At 38.9% G+C, this 15,291-nt stretch overlaps 1 protein-coding gene across 13 annotated transcripts in view; it reads left to right on the forward strand.

Annotated features, from left to right (window-relative positions):
* Positions 1 to 14,192, forward strand: part of ABI1 (abl interactor 1) — a 68,816-nt gene extending 54,624 nt beyond the window's left edge. For 3 of the 13 annotated variants that reach the window (XM_072412692.1, XM_072412694.1, XM_072412696.1), the window contains 4 exons: positions 2,400 to 2,579; positions 4,908 to 4,994; positions 8,405 to 8,590; positions 9,134 to 14,192. In XM_072412692.1, coding sequence (XP_072268793.1) covers positions 2,400 to 2,579; positions 4,908 to 4,994; positions 8,405 to 8,590; positions 9,134 to 9,279 — 599 coding nt within the window. In that variant the 3' untranslated portion in view covers positions 9,280 to 14,192. The remainder of the gene's footprint in view (positions 1 to 2,399; positions 2,580 to 4,907; positions 4,995 to 8,404; positions 8,591 to 9,133) is intronic. The other 10 variants (XM_072412695.1, XM_072412697.1, XM_072412699.1 and 7 more) reach the window with 6 other exon arrangements.
* The last annotated feature ends 1,099 nt before the right edge of the window (positions 14,193 to 15,291 follow it).

Here is a 15,291-nt window from a genome sequence, read left to right on the forward strand (position 1 = left end):
TGACCCATTATGTTTATCAGAAATGATCATGTGCAAATAAAATGATTACTGAAGAGCAAGAACCAGAAAGTTGTTGCAATATATTATAGTGGATTTTATTTTATTTCATGCATTTGTATAACCATGTAATCAGCATCTTTGCATAAAAATATTAATATTATTCAGAATTTATATAGCGCCAACATATTATGCAGCGCTGTACATTAAATAGGGGTTGCAAATGACAGACAGACAGTGATACAGGAGGAGAAGACCCTGGCCCAAAGAGCTTACAGTCTAGGGGGTGGGGGAAGTAACACACAATAGGAAAAAAGAATTTTAAAAGAAAGAAAAAGATGGGTAGGAAAGTTTTTGTAATGGTGGGTTTTGATTGCTCTTTTAAATGAGCAGAAAATAGAAGCAAGCCGAATAGGAGGCGGATGACCATTCAGGAGAGTCGGGCAACTCTAGAAAAGATTTGGAGCCATGAGTGTAAACCGGTTATGAGTGAGAAAGTCATTGGGGAGCATCGAAAGCGGCTAGGGGAGTTTTTTTTTTTTTTTTTCAACCAGGTCAGAAAGGTAAGTGGGGCAAGAACTGTGGAGACATTTGAAGGCTTGAATTTGATGCATCTTCTTTTGTGACGGTCCTATTTAGGACAAGCGGCCTGAATTGAATTGCTTGAAGATTTATGTTCATTGATGGCATTTTTCAAATCATCTTTATGGACGTAAAGGCTTCCCCCTCCCTTTTTTTTTTTTTAATCAAACAGCTACATTGTGCTAGCAAATATGGCAAACCCCCATAGTTGCATGTTTTCAAGAACTAGAAATAGAACCACGTATTTTCCGTATACTGACAATGTAGGTGGACTTAACTCTTTGCATAGATTTTAGTATATAATGTTAAAGTTTAGATTATCATCCTAATATGCGTCATCCTATCAGGACTTGTAAAAAGCTAAACTTCAGGAAAATAGGAAAAGCTACTAAATAAAGTTTTGTTCACCAAAAATATTACATTTTATTTGGAACTTCTAGGAACCTCCTCATAGGAGACTAGAAGTGGTAGGAGCATCTAAATCAGTGTTTTTCAACTTTTTTGAGCCACGGCACATTTTTTTACATTGAAAAAATCCTGCAGCACACCACAAATCAAAAATGTTACAAAATGACACTCTGTAGCTAATTCTTTTGTCTCTAAGAATGAACAAGAAAACTGTTACCTACTGCCACCCACTGACATGGAAGAGTATTACATTACTCTGCCAGTCACTACAGCACAGACACTGGTAATTGGATAATTTCCCACGGTACACCTAAAGATCCCTCATGGCACACTAGTGTGCCGCGGCACAGTGGTTGAAAATCACTGATCTAAATGAGCCAACCAGGTCCTGCAATGCACAGAGCGTTCAGTCAAACTCTGGTAACTTGCCTACAAGCAGGGAAAGCGCTAATGTAATATCTCTAAGGTGGATCTGGATCAAACGCCTAACAGAACAGAGTTACCAATTGTAAGAACAAATATAAATATTTTGTAGTTTGCCTGGAGTTTATCTTTGTTTTTAAAGCCTTGCTTCTATGTATAGTTTTTGAATATAAATGCACAATGGGGCAGCCATGTTCAGCTTTCTATATAACAATGCTGTCCTGCTTAGCAGATTCTGTGCAAGCCCGTGAGTCAGCTCTGACCCTGTGGGAATAAAACTCCCTAAAAGTTTGAGCTCATCCTGGCAGGTTTCAAACAAGGGTGCTGATTGCTGTTATATGGGTGTTTTTATTATTTCAGTTTTAGATATGGTTACTGTAAGCTTGTAATGATGTGCAAGTCGCATCAACAATTACATTCAGGTAAAGGATGCAGTTTTGTGTCTCTATAGAATCTGTTTATCTTGCATCAGAGAGATGAAATATTCTGCACAAATGATTCAATTTTTATTTTTAACTTTGCTTGGCCATTATTTCTGCCTGAGTGGTTTTAAACCAATTATATTTGACTGGTTATGTCTTCAGTGATCATTTTAAATGTGTATATATGTATATGGCATTTTGAGCAACTGTTGCAGTTTTTTTGCATGCCAGAGCAACATTACAAGATGGTGACCCAGGTACCAAACTTAAGCCTAGTTTACACTGTACTTTATGGTGCATGCTACCTCTTGCAAAGTCAGTTTACTTGTGACCATTGTGCCATTGTTGCTCAGCGTTGACCTGCAAATTCAACAAGCAGTTTTTTGCATATGATGCCCGCAAGGTGACATCATACAGATTAGAACTGTCAAATCAAATAAGTTTCTCGTCTGCAAAATAGAGGAATCCAGTTTAATCTCCTTAATGTTACCTTGTTGAGGCTTTGCTTCTTTGTACTGCACTGCATAATGAAGTAACCTATTGCTGTGTGCGGCTCTCTTCGGCAAGCAGTTGGTGGTGGCTCGGCTCCAGGTTCTCAGTTTGGCTCAATGGCAAGGCAGATCTCTCGGCACAACTCCAACACATCCTCTGCTTCTTCCGGGGGATACAGGCGGACCCCCTCTGTGACTTCACAGTTTTCTGGACAACCTCATATCAATGGCGGGCCTTTGTATTCACAAAACTCAAGTAAGCTCATGCTTTTCCATCAGTTTGTGACACTGCTGCATTCATTTTTTTTCCTTGTGTATTTTTTTTGTAATATATTTTTTTGTAACACTTCCAGCACTTTCACTAATTATTGACGGTTATTTGTGTAAAGCCAAACTCCAGCACCCTTGATTCTTTCTTGGAGGCTGAAGGCAGGTGACTTTCAGGCTCTCAAGCCATAACGCTTTTGGTAAATTGTGCAATTTCTTCAGTTTGCAAACATACAACTTTGTAAATGTTTAATATTTGTCAGAATTATGTGCACTTAGCAGAGACAACATATGCAAATTTAAGAAACAATTTTGGTGTAATACTCATTGTATGAATGTGCCCCAAATCATGTGTATTACTGACTTGCTTCTTTTCCCCTTTGTTGCGATGGAGTCTGCAGTGTATGTCTGTGATTCACCTGTTGTGTGTTTATTTGTGGTGCTGACATGTGCTTGTGAAATTAATGTTGATTATAATTACCTGTTTGCGTCAAGGCTAGGTAGGTGGTTTGTGGGCTGAATCATTCACAAGAATTCATCCTACACATTCTTTTGGCCAGTGCTCCACAGTCCTTTTCAGAAAACAATAAACTATTATGTATAGAAGGTCAGAGTCATTTGTTTTTGTATTACAATATGTACAGATACCACTTAAAGAAATCTCACTTTTCCACTGTTCAGAGCCTATTCCCTCCAGCGTTCCCAAAACACTGGAACCGACCTGTGTTGGGACACTTTGCTTTTGATATTGGGCACTAATTATATAGCACCAACATATTATGCAGTGCTGTAAAAGAACTAGGGGTATTGTCCCTCAATTGGACATTGAAAACCTAAACATGAGTAATGTCGTATAACCTATTGTGCTCTAATATGGGACTGCATGGCAGACCTCCCTGTTATCTCAGCATATCTTTTTCTTTGTACATCTGATAAATGCACAATAACTTTAAATTTTAGTATAGTTCTGTATTGTTAAAATTTACTTGTATTTATAAAGAGTCAACTGATTACACAGCACTTTACAATCCATAGTCATGTCATTAGATGTCCCTCCGAGGGGCTCCCAATGTAATGTCCCTACCATAGTCATATGTCATTACCAGTCTAGAGACAATTTTTGTGGGGGAACCAATAACTTTAACTGCATGTGTTTGGAGTAAAACCATATATTATCATGAGCAGCATGGTGGCTTCTGGTTAGCACTTTAGCCTTTGCAGCGCTGGGTCCCAAGTTCAAATCTTGGCCAGGAAAATATCTTGGTGGAGTTTGCCGGTTCTCCCTATGTTTGCGTGGGTTTCCTCCCACATTCCAAAAACGTGCAGTTGGGTTAATTGGCTTACCCTAAATTGACCTTTGACTCTAATAAAGAGATAGGACTATGATAGGGACATTAGATTGTGAGCTCCTTTGAGGGACAGTTGGTGACATGACTATGGACTTTGTACAGTGCTGCATAATATGTCAGTGCTATATAAATACTGTCCTGTAAGTTTGTATTCCGCCCAATTGATAGCCTTTCCTACTAAATTTCAGACTATATTCAGCAGTCAGACAATACTTTGGTTGATTTTAATGTTGCATTTTTGGCTTTTGCAAAGTGTAATCAGTAAGCAATTTTAAGCAGCCTTTTTTTTAGTCATCTTGTTTTTTGTCCATTCTTTCCTCCACATCTAAATGTATTAGTACACTCTAATTTGAAGGAAAGAAGTGCGATCATGTCCGCATAGCGTACAGATGCAATAGCGACACCTGCAGGAGCAAAGTGATCATTGTATCCACGTTACAGATTACACTCACTGTTTTAATTTTGTTCTTTTAATCCACAAAAGGACATTCTTTATTTCCTGTATTTCTAAACTAAAGCAACAGAAGTTTGTTTTCAGTGAAAATAAAGTGAAATACAAGGTTTCTTCTGCCTTTTAAGGACTCGGCATGTTTTAACACTTTTAAAACATTTGTTTTACACATTACTAAAACTGCATGGGGGGTCTAGGCACACACAGCTCCACTTGTGAACCTGACCGAAGTGGAGGGCGTGCCTGGAGGGGGAAATGGTTGTAAAAATGATGAATGTGTATTAACTTGTATTTCACAAATGTTTCCTGGAAAACAGCGCATGATTTCACCAAATAAAACTATTGTCACAGATTTGTTTAAAACTTTGTGATTTCACACCAATTAATTCCTGTAATTGGTTTTTGTTTTTTATTTTGTTTTGTTGCTGCTTTTGGTCCTTGTTACTGACTTCTGCCTGTTGTCTTTTCTTTCCTCACTCGTTTTACGTGTCCCCTGTCGGTGTGTCGCTGCTTCCAGTTTCTATCGCTTCTCCCCCTCCCCCAATGCCTCAAATGACTCCACAGATACCTCTCACAGGCTTCGTGGCCAGGGTGCAGGAAAACAGTAAGTCCTTCCTCTCACTGCTATGGAGCACCAAGCCTTTCCTCTTACTTGCATGGCCTAGCCAATATGGCTGCTGGAGAGCTTCTGACCTTCACTGGTTCAAGTATCACTCGGCTGTTCTTCATACAAGGGTCATACAACTGCATGATATATGGCCTGTGTATGTACTGAAGAGTTACTAAACCTAACGCACAAGTTTTAAAAATAACTTTAAAAGCCATTAACAAACATTTCACAGATATCTTGGTAGACTTTGTTGCAATGTTTAATCAAGTGAAAGTGGCCCTGTGGTCCATGAAAAGTCATCAGGGGGTGCAGCTATGGAAAAAGGCCCCATATGTGCTCAGAAAACTTACGATGCTATGGGAAACCCAATAACCAGGACGCTAAGGCTCACTCAGCTGCTATGGTCAAGAGCTTGCCTTTCCTCCCTATAGGTGCATAAGGCTGCCCATTGTAATTTAAGACTAGTAGAGAGGCTTTTGGATCTCTTGAGGCCACTGTGAAATACCTTCAGGTCTTAGGGACCCCCTTTATATTTATTCTCAGCCCACTGCACATTAATGTGGGTGGTCAGTTTAAAGAATGTTATCCCAACAAATAGGCAAAGAGACCATTGGTGTCAGTGGTAACTGACCTGAGAAGCAAAAACTGCCCATTGTTCAAGGACCCCTAGCCATCACTGGAGAGGAACAATTGGGTTCCACATAACCTAGTTTGGGAAACCTCTGATGTAGACCAAGTCTGTCCAACTCCAGTGCTTGATGGCTACATACAGGCCAGTATTTTCATATAAAGTCACTTAATGAGTCCATGGAAATCATACATTACTGAATTAACTTCCTCAAGGGATGACGTTAGTCACCCATGCTCCTGACTCTGTAATAGCTGGCTGGTGGAAACTTGTATAATCAAAGCAAGTTGTGTTCATAGCTCCCGGGCCTCGGTATAAGTTCTTCAGTGCTTATGGTGACACTTTTTTTTTTTTTTTTCCATCTTTGTACCCATCTGGCACTTTTCCTTTACAGGGACCACAGGGCCACTTTGGGATGTTTGGCTATGTATACATAAGTTTAATGGCCAGACACAATTCTGTGTCCTAGGATCTCATCATATTGCAGCCACAAAAAGTTTTATCATATTTAGAAAATCGTCATAAAATGTTTACTTGGATCTCTGTGAGTGTTAATAACAGCTCTTCTCTCTACTCCAACTTCTATTTCAGGAACATTAGTTTTATTGCTCCTTTTGTAACTCTTAGGGCTGGGTTTGTTTTAAAATTTTCTTTTTTTTTTTTTCTAAAGTCCAAAGACATTTGTAACTTGAGTTACTTTTTTGTGTAACTCTTAGGAAAGCTGTAAAATTTTGTTTTATGTATAGTCCAAGTTTGTGTTATTTAGGGTTTTTTCTAAAAACTAAAAATCTTACGTCGGGGACTCCAAGAATATAAAAAAAAATATATAAATTATAACCCCCGTTCTGATGAGGATTTTTCCAATCATCTTGAAAATCAACTTGAAGTGCGATGGTCGCATCAATTTTATGTGTAGTTTTTCCTAGCCTAATAGAATCGACGTTTAGGGTCCACCTAGGGCACCATTTCCCTAGGCAGACCCTAAACTCTTGAAATAACATTCAGGTCTTCAGGGAACCCCTACTATAATTAAAAAATCCACAGCTCACCGTACATTATTAGTATAATGGTCAGTGGGAAGAATGTTACCCTTACAGAGAGCCAAAAAGATCAACTGGGTCACTTATTTATTAACTTGCCCCTTGCTAGTTATGGCCGGATGAATGCAGTATGGCTTTATCTAGCTCGGTTAGTCTTTAGCCAAAATTCAGATTAAAATTGTTCTTTCAGTTTAAGTCGAAATGATAATACACTCTATATCTTCAATTTTACAAGGAATGTGATTTTCAAATTAAGTCCTGCAGTGCCACCTGCAGGTGTAACCCAGGTATTGTGATAGATACTTCAGGTATGATTGGTTTAACAATGGTCAGATAGGAAACATTTTTGTGCGAATGATATGTTGAGGTAGCCAGGTTATGAATTGAAATCATCCAAGAATATACCCTTAAAGTTGCTTAGATCAGGGTTTGCAGAAATGGTTGCATTCTTAAGCATATTTCAAAATAAAAATGAAATGGCAAAGGTGATGCTGTCTGCTGTGGCTGCATGTCCTCGAATGCATGTATACTTTCCTGCTGCTGTAAGTTTAACCTTTAAGTTCTGATTGTGATTTAGCAGTATTTCAGAGCAGTTTATAATATCTTAAAGGAAGCCTCCATCCTTTACTGCTGTGATTTGGGAGGTGTGTAAAGCCAACCTACCTTTGCAGACTTGCTGATTTAGACCCGGCTCTCCTCCCTCACTGAACACATTTGTGATGCCCGTTATCGGAAATCGCAGGATTTGTCATTGGTCATTCTGGTGGCCGTCCAACTCTGTTATTGTAGATCGAGGTAAATCAATGGAGAAGCATCATTGTTTTGTACCTTAAAGCGGAACTAAACTAAAACTAAAAAATTCACACTTCCCTTCAATTCCGCATATCACTCGATTGCGCTGGAGCCTCATTTGGGTCCTCCGCCGTCCTGGAATTCTCCTTCGTACCTGATGCCACCATCTTCAGCCTCCTCCTTCTTCCTCCTCCTGGCTATGCTGATCTCGCACTGCGCAGGTGTGAGATCGGGGGTGTCATAGCCTGCTATAAAGGGGGAAAAAAGCCTGCTGATCTCACTTCACATGCATGAGATCAGGATTGTTTTCCCCTTAGTGATGAAATATGCTGAGATTGGGCATGTGCAGAAAAAGCAGCCAGGAGCGTTTCCGGTTGCGATCAAGACAGAAAGGTAATAAAAATGTGTTGCAAAAAAAAAAAAAAAAAGTTTTTAGGGTTGTCTGTCCTTTTATGTAATGTAAAAACTTTGAGCTTAGGTCCGCTTTAAGGTATTTTTCTTTTCCGATCTTCTCACTACTGATAATTTCACTTTTGATTGTCTCACTACTAATAAATTGAATTCCTACTGATTGTAGGCAACCAAATTTTTTTGGCTGTTCCATTTGTAAATGTTGGTGATGGATTGAGACAATCCAGTCCATCAATTATCATCCTCAGCTTGGACCAGTGGTTCACCCCATCTCCACCCCCAGTGATCAGAAGGGCAGAATATGGCCTCATTGTTTTCTGGCCCAGCAGTTGAGCACAAGATTGGCAGTGGATTGGGTTGTTTGGTATAGGCCTAAGACTGCAAAGGTTGTGTATAATATTTCTCAGTGGAGGTCTTCTTTAAGACAGCTGCATTTTTAAAGGAGATATAGGAGTGAAGGGGCTGGTAACTATAGGTTATTCTTCTATGAATGTGCTGTATAATTTTTTTTTTTACCCTTTCCCTTCTTTAAGTTGCAGATAGTCCTACTCCTCCTCCTCCGCCCCCACCTGATGAGATCCCAATGTTTGATGATTCTCCTCCCCCTCCACCACCACCTCCGGTGGACTATGAGGATGAAGAGGCTGCTGTGGTGCAGTACAGTGATCCCTATGCTGATGGAGACCCTGTATGGGCCCCTAAGTCCTATATTGAGAAAGGTAAGTGAATGGACAACCTTGCAGGTAGTTATTATCACACTTCTAAAATGAGAACTTAATTCTAATGTCTGATCTACACTGTGCTGTTACAGCTTTAAATGCTGTCAAGGAAGCAGCCTATGCCTGTGGCCCTTCTCAACTTATAGTGTCTTAGGCTGCGTACACATGTGCAATAATTGTCGTTGAAAATGATCTTTCACGATCCTTTCCAATGACACTATCTGCAAACTCCATGCAGATAGTGCCAAGGCCAAGATTTGAATATGGGACCCAGCGCTGCGAAGACCAGAGTGCTAACCACTGAGCCACCGTGCTGCCTGTTGATCATTTGTCGAGTCTTATTGGCTGATAACATCTCATGCCCACTACTTGTGCTGCATTCCGATCAGTTACATTTGTCTTCATTGGGACATTCTATCGTTAGTTGAGGGGCAATATTTCCAGAAAGCCATAGAAGTCTTTTGGCTTTTATAGACAATGATGCTTTGTGTCTACTTCATTATTCTAATTTTTATCCTTTTTGTTCCCCACTACACTTTCTAGTTGTTGCCATCTATGACTACGCAAAGGACAAAGAAGACGAGCTGTCCTTTATGGAGGGAGCAATTATTTACGTCATTAAGAAAAACGACGACGGCTGGTATGAAGGGGTATCCAATGGAGTCACTGGCCTCTTCCCGGGAAATTAGGTGGAGTCAATTATGCACTATGCTGATTAACATTTTACAAAAAAAAATCTAGATTTTCTTTTGTTTTCTTAAAGTACCAAGTCTAATCTGATTTTTGAAAATTAATTGTAAGGAGTAACATCTTCATTCATATAAACTGTGGCTTTTATTTTTTTAGCCCTAATAAAGCTGTGTTCTGGGCAAACGTCTACCCATAGAACGTACACCAATCGGTTTGTAGACATCACCAAACTGGACACCAGTTTATGCTTCTTTCCGTGTCTGCTTTTTTTTTTTTTTTATTTTCTAATTAATTCTTTGACCGGCGGTTATAGGGTGTAGTATAACAAATGAAAATCATGAATCATTTTGTGCCACATACATGTTTTAAAGTATATTTTTCCGTGAAGCATGAAAAACTAACACTACGTTAGATTACCATTTAACATTTGGACCTGAGTGATTACTGCTGGTCATATTTTTACTAGTTATCTGTTCATTCTTAAAATTGTTTTTAAGGCATGCGATCAGAAAGGATTATGTACTTTTTTTTTTTTAACCTCACAATGCTTCCAATTTATTGTAATTACCATAAGACTTCACCAGTTTTCAGGAGTTGTCGAGTCTGTGTTCCATTTGTGAGACAAAAAAAATGGTTGTGATCTGTATTTTTTTTTCATGCCGCTTTCACCTCTTTAAGATCTCCATCGTGAGTCCCCCATCCTTCAGTACAGAAAGACACCAAAGTTCATATTTCTCAATTAAAAAGGCCATTTGTCTTTGCAAGGTTTCCCGCGGTACAGAGCCAAAAGGCAGACCTGAAGTGTTAATAAAAAGGCACAATCCTTCTGGAAGAGGAAACCCTGTAGACGCTTCCAGAAACATATATATATAATATTCTTTTTGTTTTGTATTTGGAAAGTATATGTGAACTTCTGTTTCCAATAAACTATATCCATACTTCATAATCGGCAACAACGCTGATTTCACTGCATGACTTAAATTTGATTGGATGTTAATGTATAAGCGATTGCACCTTTTACAACCTTAACATAAATTGTTTTGTACACAGTTATATGATGTAATATCGGGATATATGCTGTCATGAGAGCGGCATGGCCAATACTTAATGGTTAAAACCACTTTGGTATGGGTGGCATGGCACAAACCTAACTGATCGCAATACAGGAAGAACATTGCCCAAAGAAATATTTTTTATTTAATTTTTTGTTTGCAGTAAGGGTCATTTATGTCTAACCAATTGTTTTTTGGTATGATGGGGACCAGGAATCATACTGTGGTAGGGTACTAGAATTTATTGTGCTGTCACACGCAAGTAGCGGAATTGTACGTATGTTAAAATGTAGAACGAGAACCCCCCATATCCTTCTCCAAATTGTTCCTTGTAGGTTTTTACCAAACTACCTTTGGTATACCATATGCTAGGCTGTATTTCACTTGCAGAGTTGGTATTGCTTTAGTACCGATTGAGCCAGGCTCAAACATCCTTGTCCATGTTGGCAGTGCTAGCAAGGCTTATGGCCTACCGGCTTTGTTTGCATTGACTCCTTTGGGTTGATTTGACTTGAAGCTGGGCTAGCACAAACATGGCAGCCATTGGCTTGTTTTACTCCCACTGTAACAAGATAATAAAGGTAGCACAGAAAATAACGATATACAGTTGCAAGTGAAATATATTAGTTTGAGGTACTTAGGGCATATTTGGGCAGTTTAAATTTCTTTTTGCAGCCATAACATAACAATAGCCATAACATATTGCCATAGCCATAACAATTGTTTCTTTTAATTCTATTGAATATGTATGGATACTGTTAACTTCTAAGCATTGTTATTTTAACATTCCAAAAGATCCCCAACTAACGTTGCGTTAAAGGAAGCTGACCTTGTGCCAAGATCTCACAGGCTCGTTTCGTATAGCAGCAACGCTTTGCTAAAGCCCTGTGATCCAGTAGCAGAGTTGAATGCTGTTGCTTGTTTTTGGAAGGGGGTGATAAGGGACCAACAGGTTACATAAGGTCACATTGAAGCTGACTTCAAACACACTGCGAGCTTTGTGTGCAGTCACATTGCGCACACCACAAAACTTCACCGAGTGGTCTAGTAACGTTTGCACTGAGGTGTTACACTGCAAGTTTACGTGCTCTCTGACAGGTAATCGCTGTACCCATCAAGTATTACACGCCGCTCTACATAGGCCTTTGGAAACGCTTTTTATATAATTGCAAAATCATGTTCAGCACGATTTATAAATCATGTCATTACTGCCAATGTTTGGTTTTCACTGAATTATTATTTAACTAAAATACTTCTGATTTATAGATGGTGAGAGTAGTTTAACAATTATAGTTAGGAAGATAATAGATAAAATATAATCTCAGCTTCTCCAATATGTTTTTTTTTTTTTTTTTTACAGTCTGGGGACCATGGGGTGAGAGAATTTCACTACTGGTTATGATTCATCACAAATGCTGTTGACTTCATACCACACTGGGTGAAAGCGCATCTAATAATAAATACCATTGCTTGCCCTGAGTTATTGCATAAACTACAATCATGCTTTAATTATGATTTTATGGTGGGCCGACCCCAAGAAAATGATTGGCTTGGGTAAGAATTCACAGAAGGATGCTGAATGCTGTAATACACCAATGCTTAAGTTTTGCTGTTTTTGGGAGTTTTGCAATGGACAAGGAATAGCAGCCTGTTGTGAGCTCCAAGTTATGATTCGCAAAGCTAAACCCTGTCCCCATTGTTACTTTCGTCATCCTGTTCCTGGGGGGGGGGTGGAGAAAAAAAAAAAAAAAAAACCTGTGGCCGTTTTTATTGGCCGGATTCGGATGATGTAACTGCATGGGAGCTCGGTAGTCCATTTATTCCCAGCACGTGCAAGGGAAGTGAAATTTCACAGCTGGGTGATGATCAGGCAGGTAAGAACAGTTATTTCAGAAGAGACATCGCTTCTTCCTTTCTCCATTAACAACCTGCTTGATCACCGTTTATTCAAAGTGGAACTTTAGTTCTACTTTATGAAGCAGAAGAGTTGAAAATCTCATCCTTCCTCCTATCTAGATGTATCAGGGGCATCACTTTTCTGGGCCAACAGCATTTGCGAAAAAGCTAAAATACCAGTTTTTGCTAATTATTAGTCCTGTTAAGATTTACATATACATGTAGTGTGCAGCTGCTATTATGTTTTAGGCTACGTACACACGTCGGATGATTCTCGTCCAATAATAGTTTCAGGACTGATATCCGACGAGAATCTGGCTTGCTCGTCGTTCATGGATCTGTCCTGGCAGATTGATGAACAAGGAACAATTGTAATGCAAGTGAAGGGGAAAGCATCATTCTCCTCCCTTCATAGAGCAGAACAGTGCTGTATGTACAGTTCTCATGTATGCATCGTTCAGTCTTCTGTTGTTGGAAAGGATTGTGAAAGAATATACAGGTATTGCACATGTGTACATAGCCTTGGTCCCAAACTTTCTCCTGTTTGTGTAATGCTTGTGATAAAAGGAAGAAGATTCCTAGAAATTGCATGCTAGTGGTTTACTACTTATTCTAAGTTACATTCAGGCTACATCAAACTTCTCTGTCCCCATAGCAGAAAGTTCCATTTGTGTCTACTATCAATGGAATAAAAAGTGAAGGAAGTCACAGGTTACAGCGGAACCCCATGGAGGCTTTATCATTGTGGGTTAGTCTTCACTTTAAAGATCAGTTTGGCTATTTTCAGTAAGCTTTAGTTTGTGATGCCGGATCATTTATGTAAAAATGAAGGATATAAGGCCATGCAAAGAGGAATGACTGTGCAATAACCTATAGCAGACAATTGTTTTTCATGTTGCAGTCATATCTGTGAAATTCTGATCGGCTGCTTTGGGCTAACAAACTTTGCATGTTGCCTCTATTTCCTCATTTTGTCATTGACCAAAATAAAATCCAATTTTCACTGGAACAGACTGTAAAAATAACACATTGGAAGCTTGAGAGATATATTTGCCTTATGAAAGGGCCGAGTCTACAATTCAGGTTGCCTTATATATGTTATCTATGGAAGATCTGCTGGTGATATTGGTGGAAGAATAGATATTTTCCTATCTAGAATAAAAGTGTACATTAGGAATTTTTACAATTTGTGGCAGCAAAATGTACTCGGAGGTTGGCAGGTTCAGGCCTTTTTATTGGCTGAGCAACCATTATACCTCTGATATTGAAAGGCAATATTGATTGATTGGGTGAAACAATCCAGTGGTGGGTGGAAGGCAATATTGATTGGGTGAAATAATCCACATTGGGGGGTATTGTCTGCAAAAAAAACATAGGTCAGTTCACCTATTTACATTGGATTGGGGCCTCCTTTATGCTAACCTCACCGGTAAGTGCTTCCCATCTGAGCACGGCTTTGTCTCTTGGAGCCATGCTGCAGCATAAGAAGTCTTAAAATGTCAAACATCCGCTGGTCATTGACTTCTTGGATGGTTTTGATGAGGCGAAGGCTATAACACAATCTTTTATTACAATGAAGATTTTATATAAATTTGTTAATACAAAAATGTCTGAAATAGTTCTGTTCTCTCTTTATATATGGCAACTTGTATTGTAGAATTAGTGGACCATAAGACTTATTTTGTACTTAATGAAACGCTCTGCTGTGAAATATTTTTTGTATCCTAAATTTTAATCCATCATTATTGAAATACTCTTGTTATACAACATGAAAACCTATATAGTAATTTGTTTCTTTATTTTCAAATTGGAAATCATTTTTTTTCATTTGTATATAACCTGTTAAAAAAAAAATGTATGTACAGTCTTTTATAATAAACCATTCTCCAATGTAATCAAATGCAGCATTCGTTTCAGAATGGTATTGGTCCATCACAAGTTAAAGAAAAAAAAAAAAAAAAGAATGTGTCTTTGTCTTTACTGCTTACATATACAGTATATTACACATACATTGGTTGCCTGTAGGCTTTTTCGTTATTACGTCCTATTTATATAGCGCTGACATATTACACAGTGCTGTACAAAGTCCATAGTCATATCACTAGCTGTCCCTCAAAGGGGCTCACAATATCATGTCCCTACCAAGTTTAATTTTGTGGGAAAGCCAATTACCTAACTGCATTTTTTTTTTTTTTTTTTTTGGGAATGTGGGAGGAAACCCACGCAGACCCAGGGAGAACCTGCAAACTTCATGCAGATAGTGCCCCAGCCGAGATTTAAACCTGGGACCTGGCACTGCAAAGGTCAGAGTGCTAATCACTGAGCCACTGTGCCTTTTGAATACTTATTCAGGTCACAAATGATTTTGGTGGACAGCAAAGTAAAGGTTTTATAGGGGGGGCAGATTTTTTTCTATTGGGTTTTTAATCAAAGTGGACCTTAACTGTCCAGGTTAAGGGAGTTCCAAAAAAGGCAAAGACAAAACTAGTGATCAGTGTCTGTGGTCTCTTTGCAACATTCACCCATTACTAACCAGGTCTTGCTCTGCAATGTCTCTGCATGCGAACAGCCACCTTGGTAAAAGAGCAGAGCCTTGCTCACCTGTCCCCTTGCTGGCGTGTGATGTGATGCAAGGAAATTAATCCATAGAAGTAGCAGGGGGATCTTTGCATGTTGGTACAACTTGTTTATCATATTCCATCACTTCCTGTCCCAGTACCACAGACGGAATCTAAAGCAATCTAAAGCAATATGACCCTGACTGTATTCCAACCTTCCCCAACCCTGTTAATTATTAAAATGATGAATCTACAAATTGCAAACAGAGCCAAATCCTTGTGAAAATGTAAAACCAGGCCTAGCTTTGCACATCTCTTATATATTCTGTAAAGATGCTGATCCTGTTTATTTGCTATGCTAATGATCACAACCTTCTCAGACCACATTGCAAATTATCAGCAGGAATTGAAACAAAATCTTTTATTTTGCTAAAAGGTGGTTATCATTCATTACACAAATGTGTTTTTTTTTTCTTTATCAAAAATATTCTTGTGTAGACAGTGT

Source organism: Pyxicephalus adspersus, chromosome 5, assembly GCF_032062135.1.
Source record: "Pyxicephalus adspersus chromosome 5, UCB_Pads_2.0, whole genome shotgun sequence".
Taxonomy (NCBI): domain Eukaryota; kingdom Metazoa; phylum Chordata; class Amphibia; order Anura; family Pyxicephalidae; genus Pyxicephalus; species Pyxicephalus adspersus.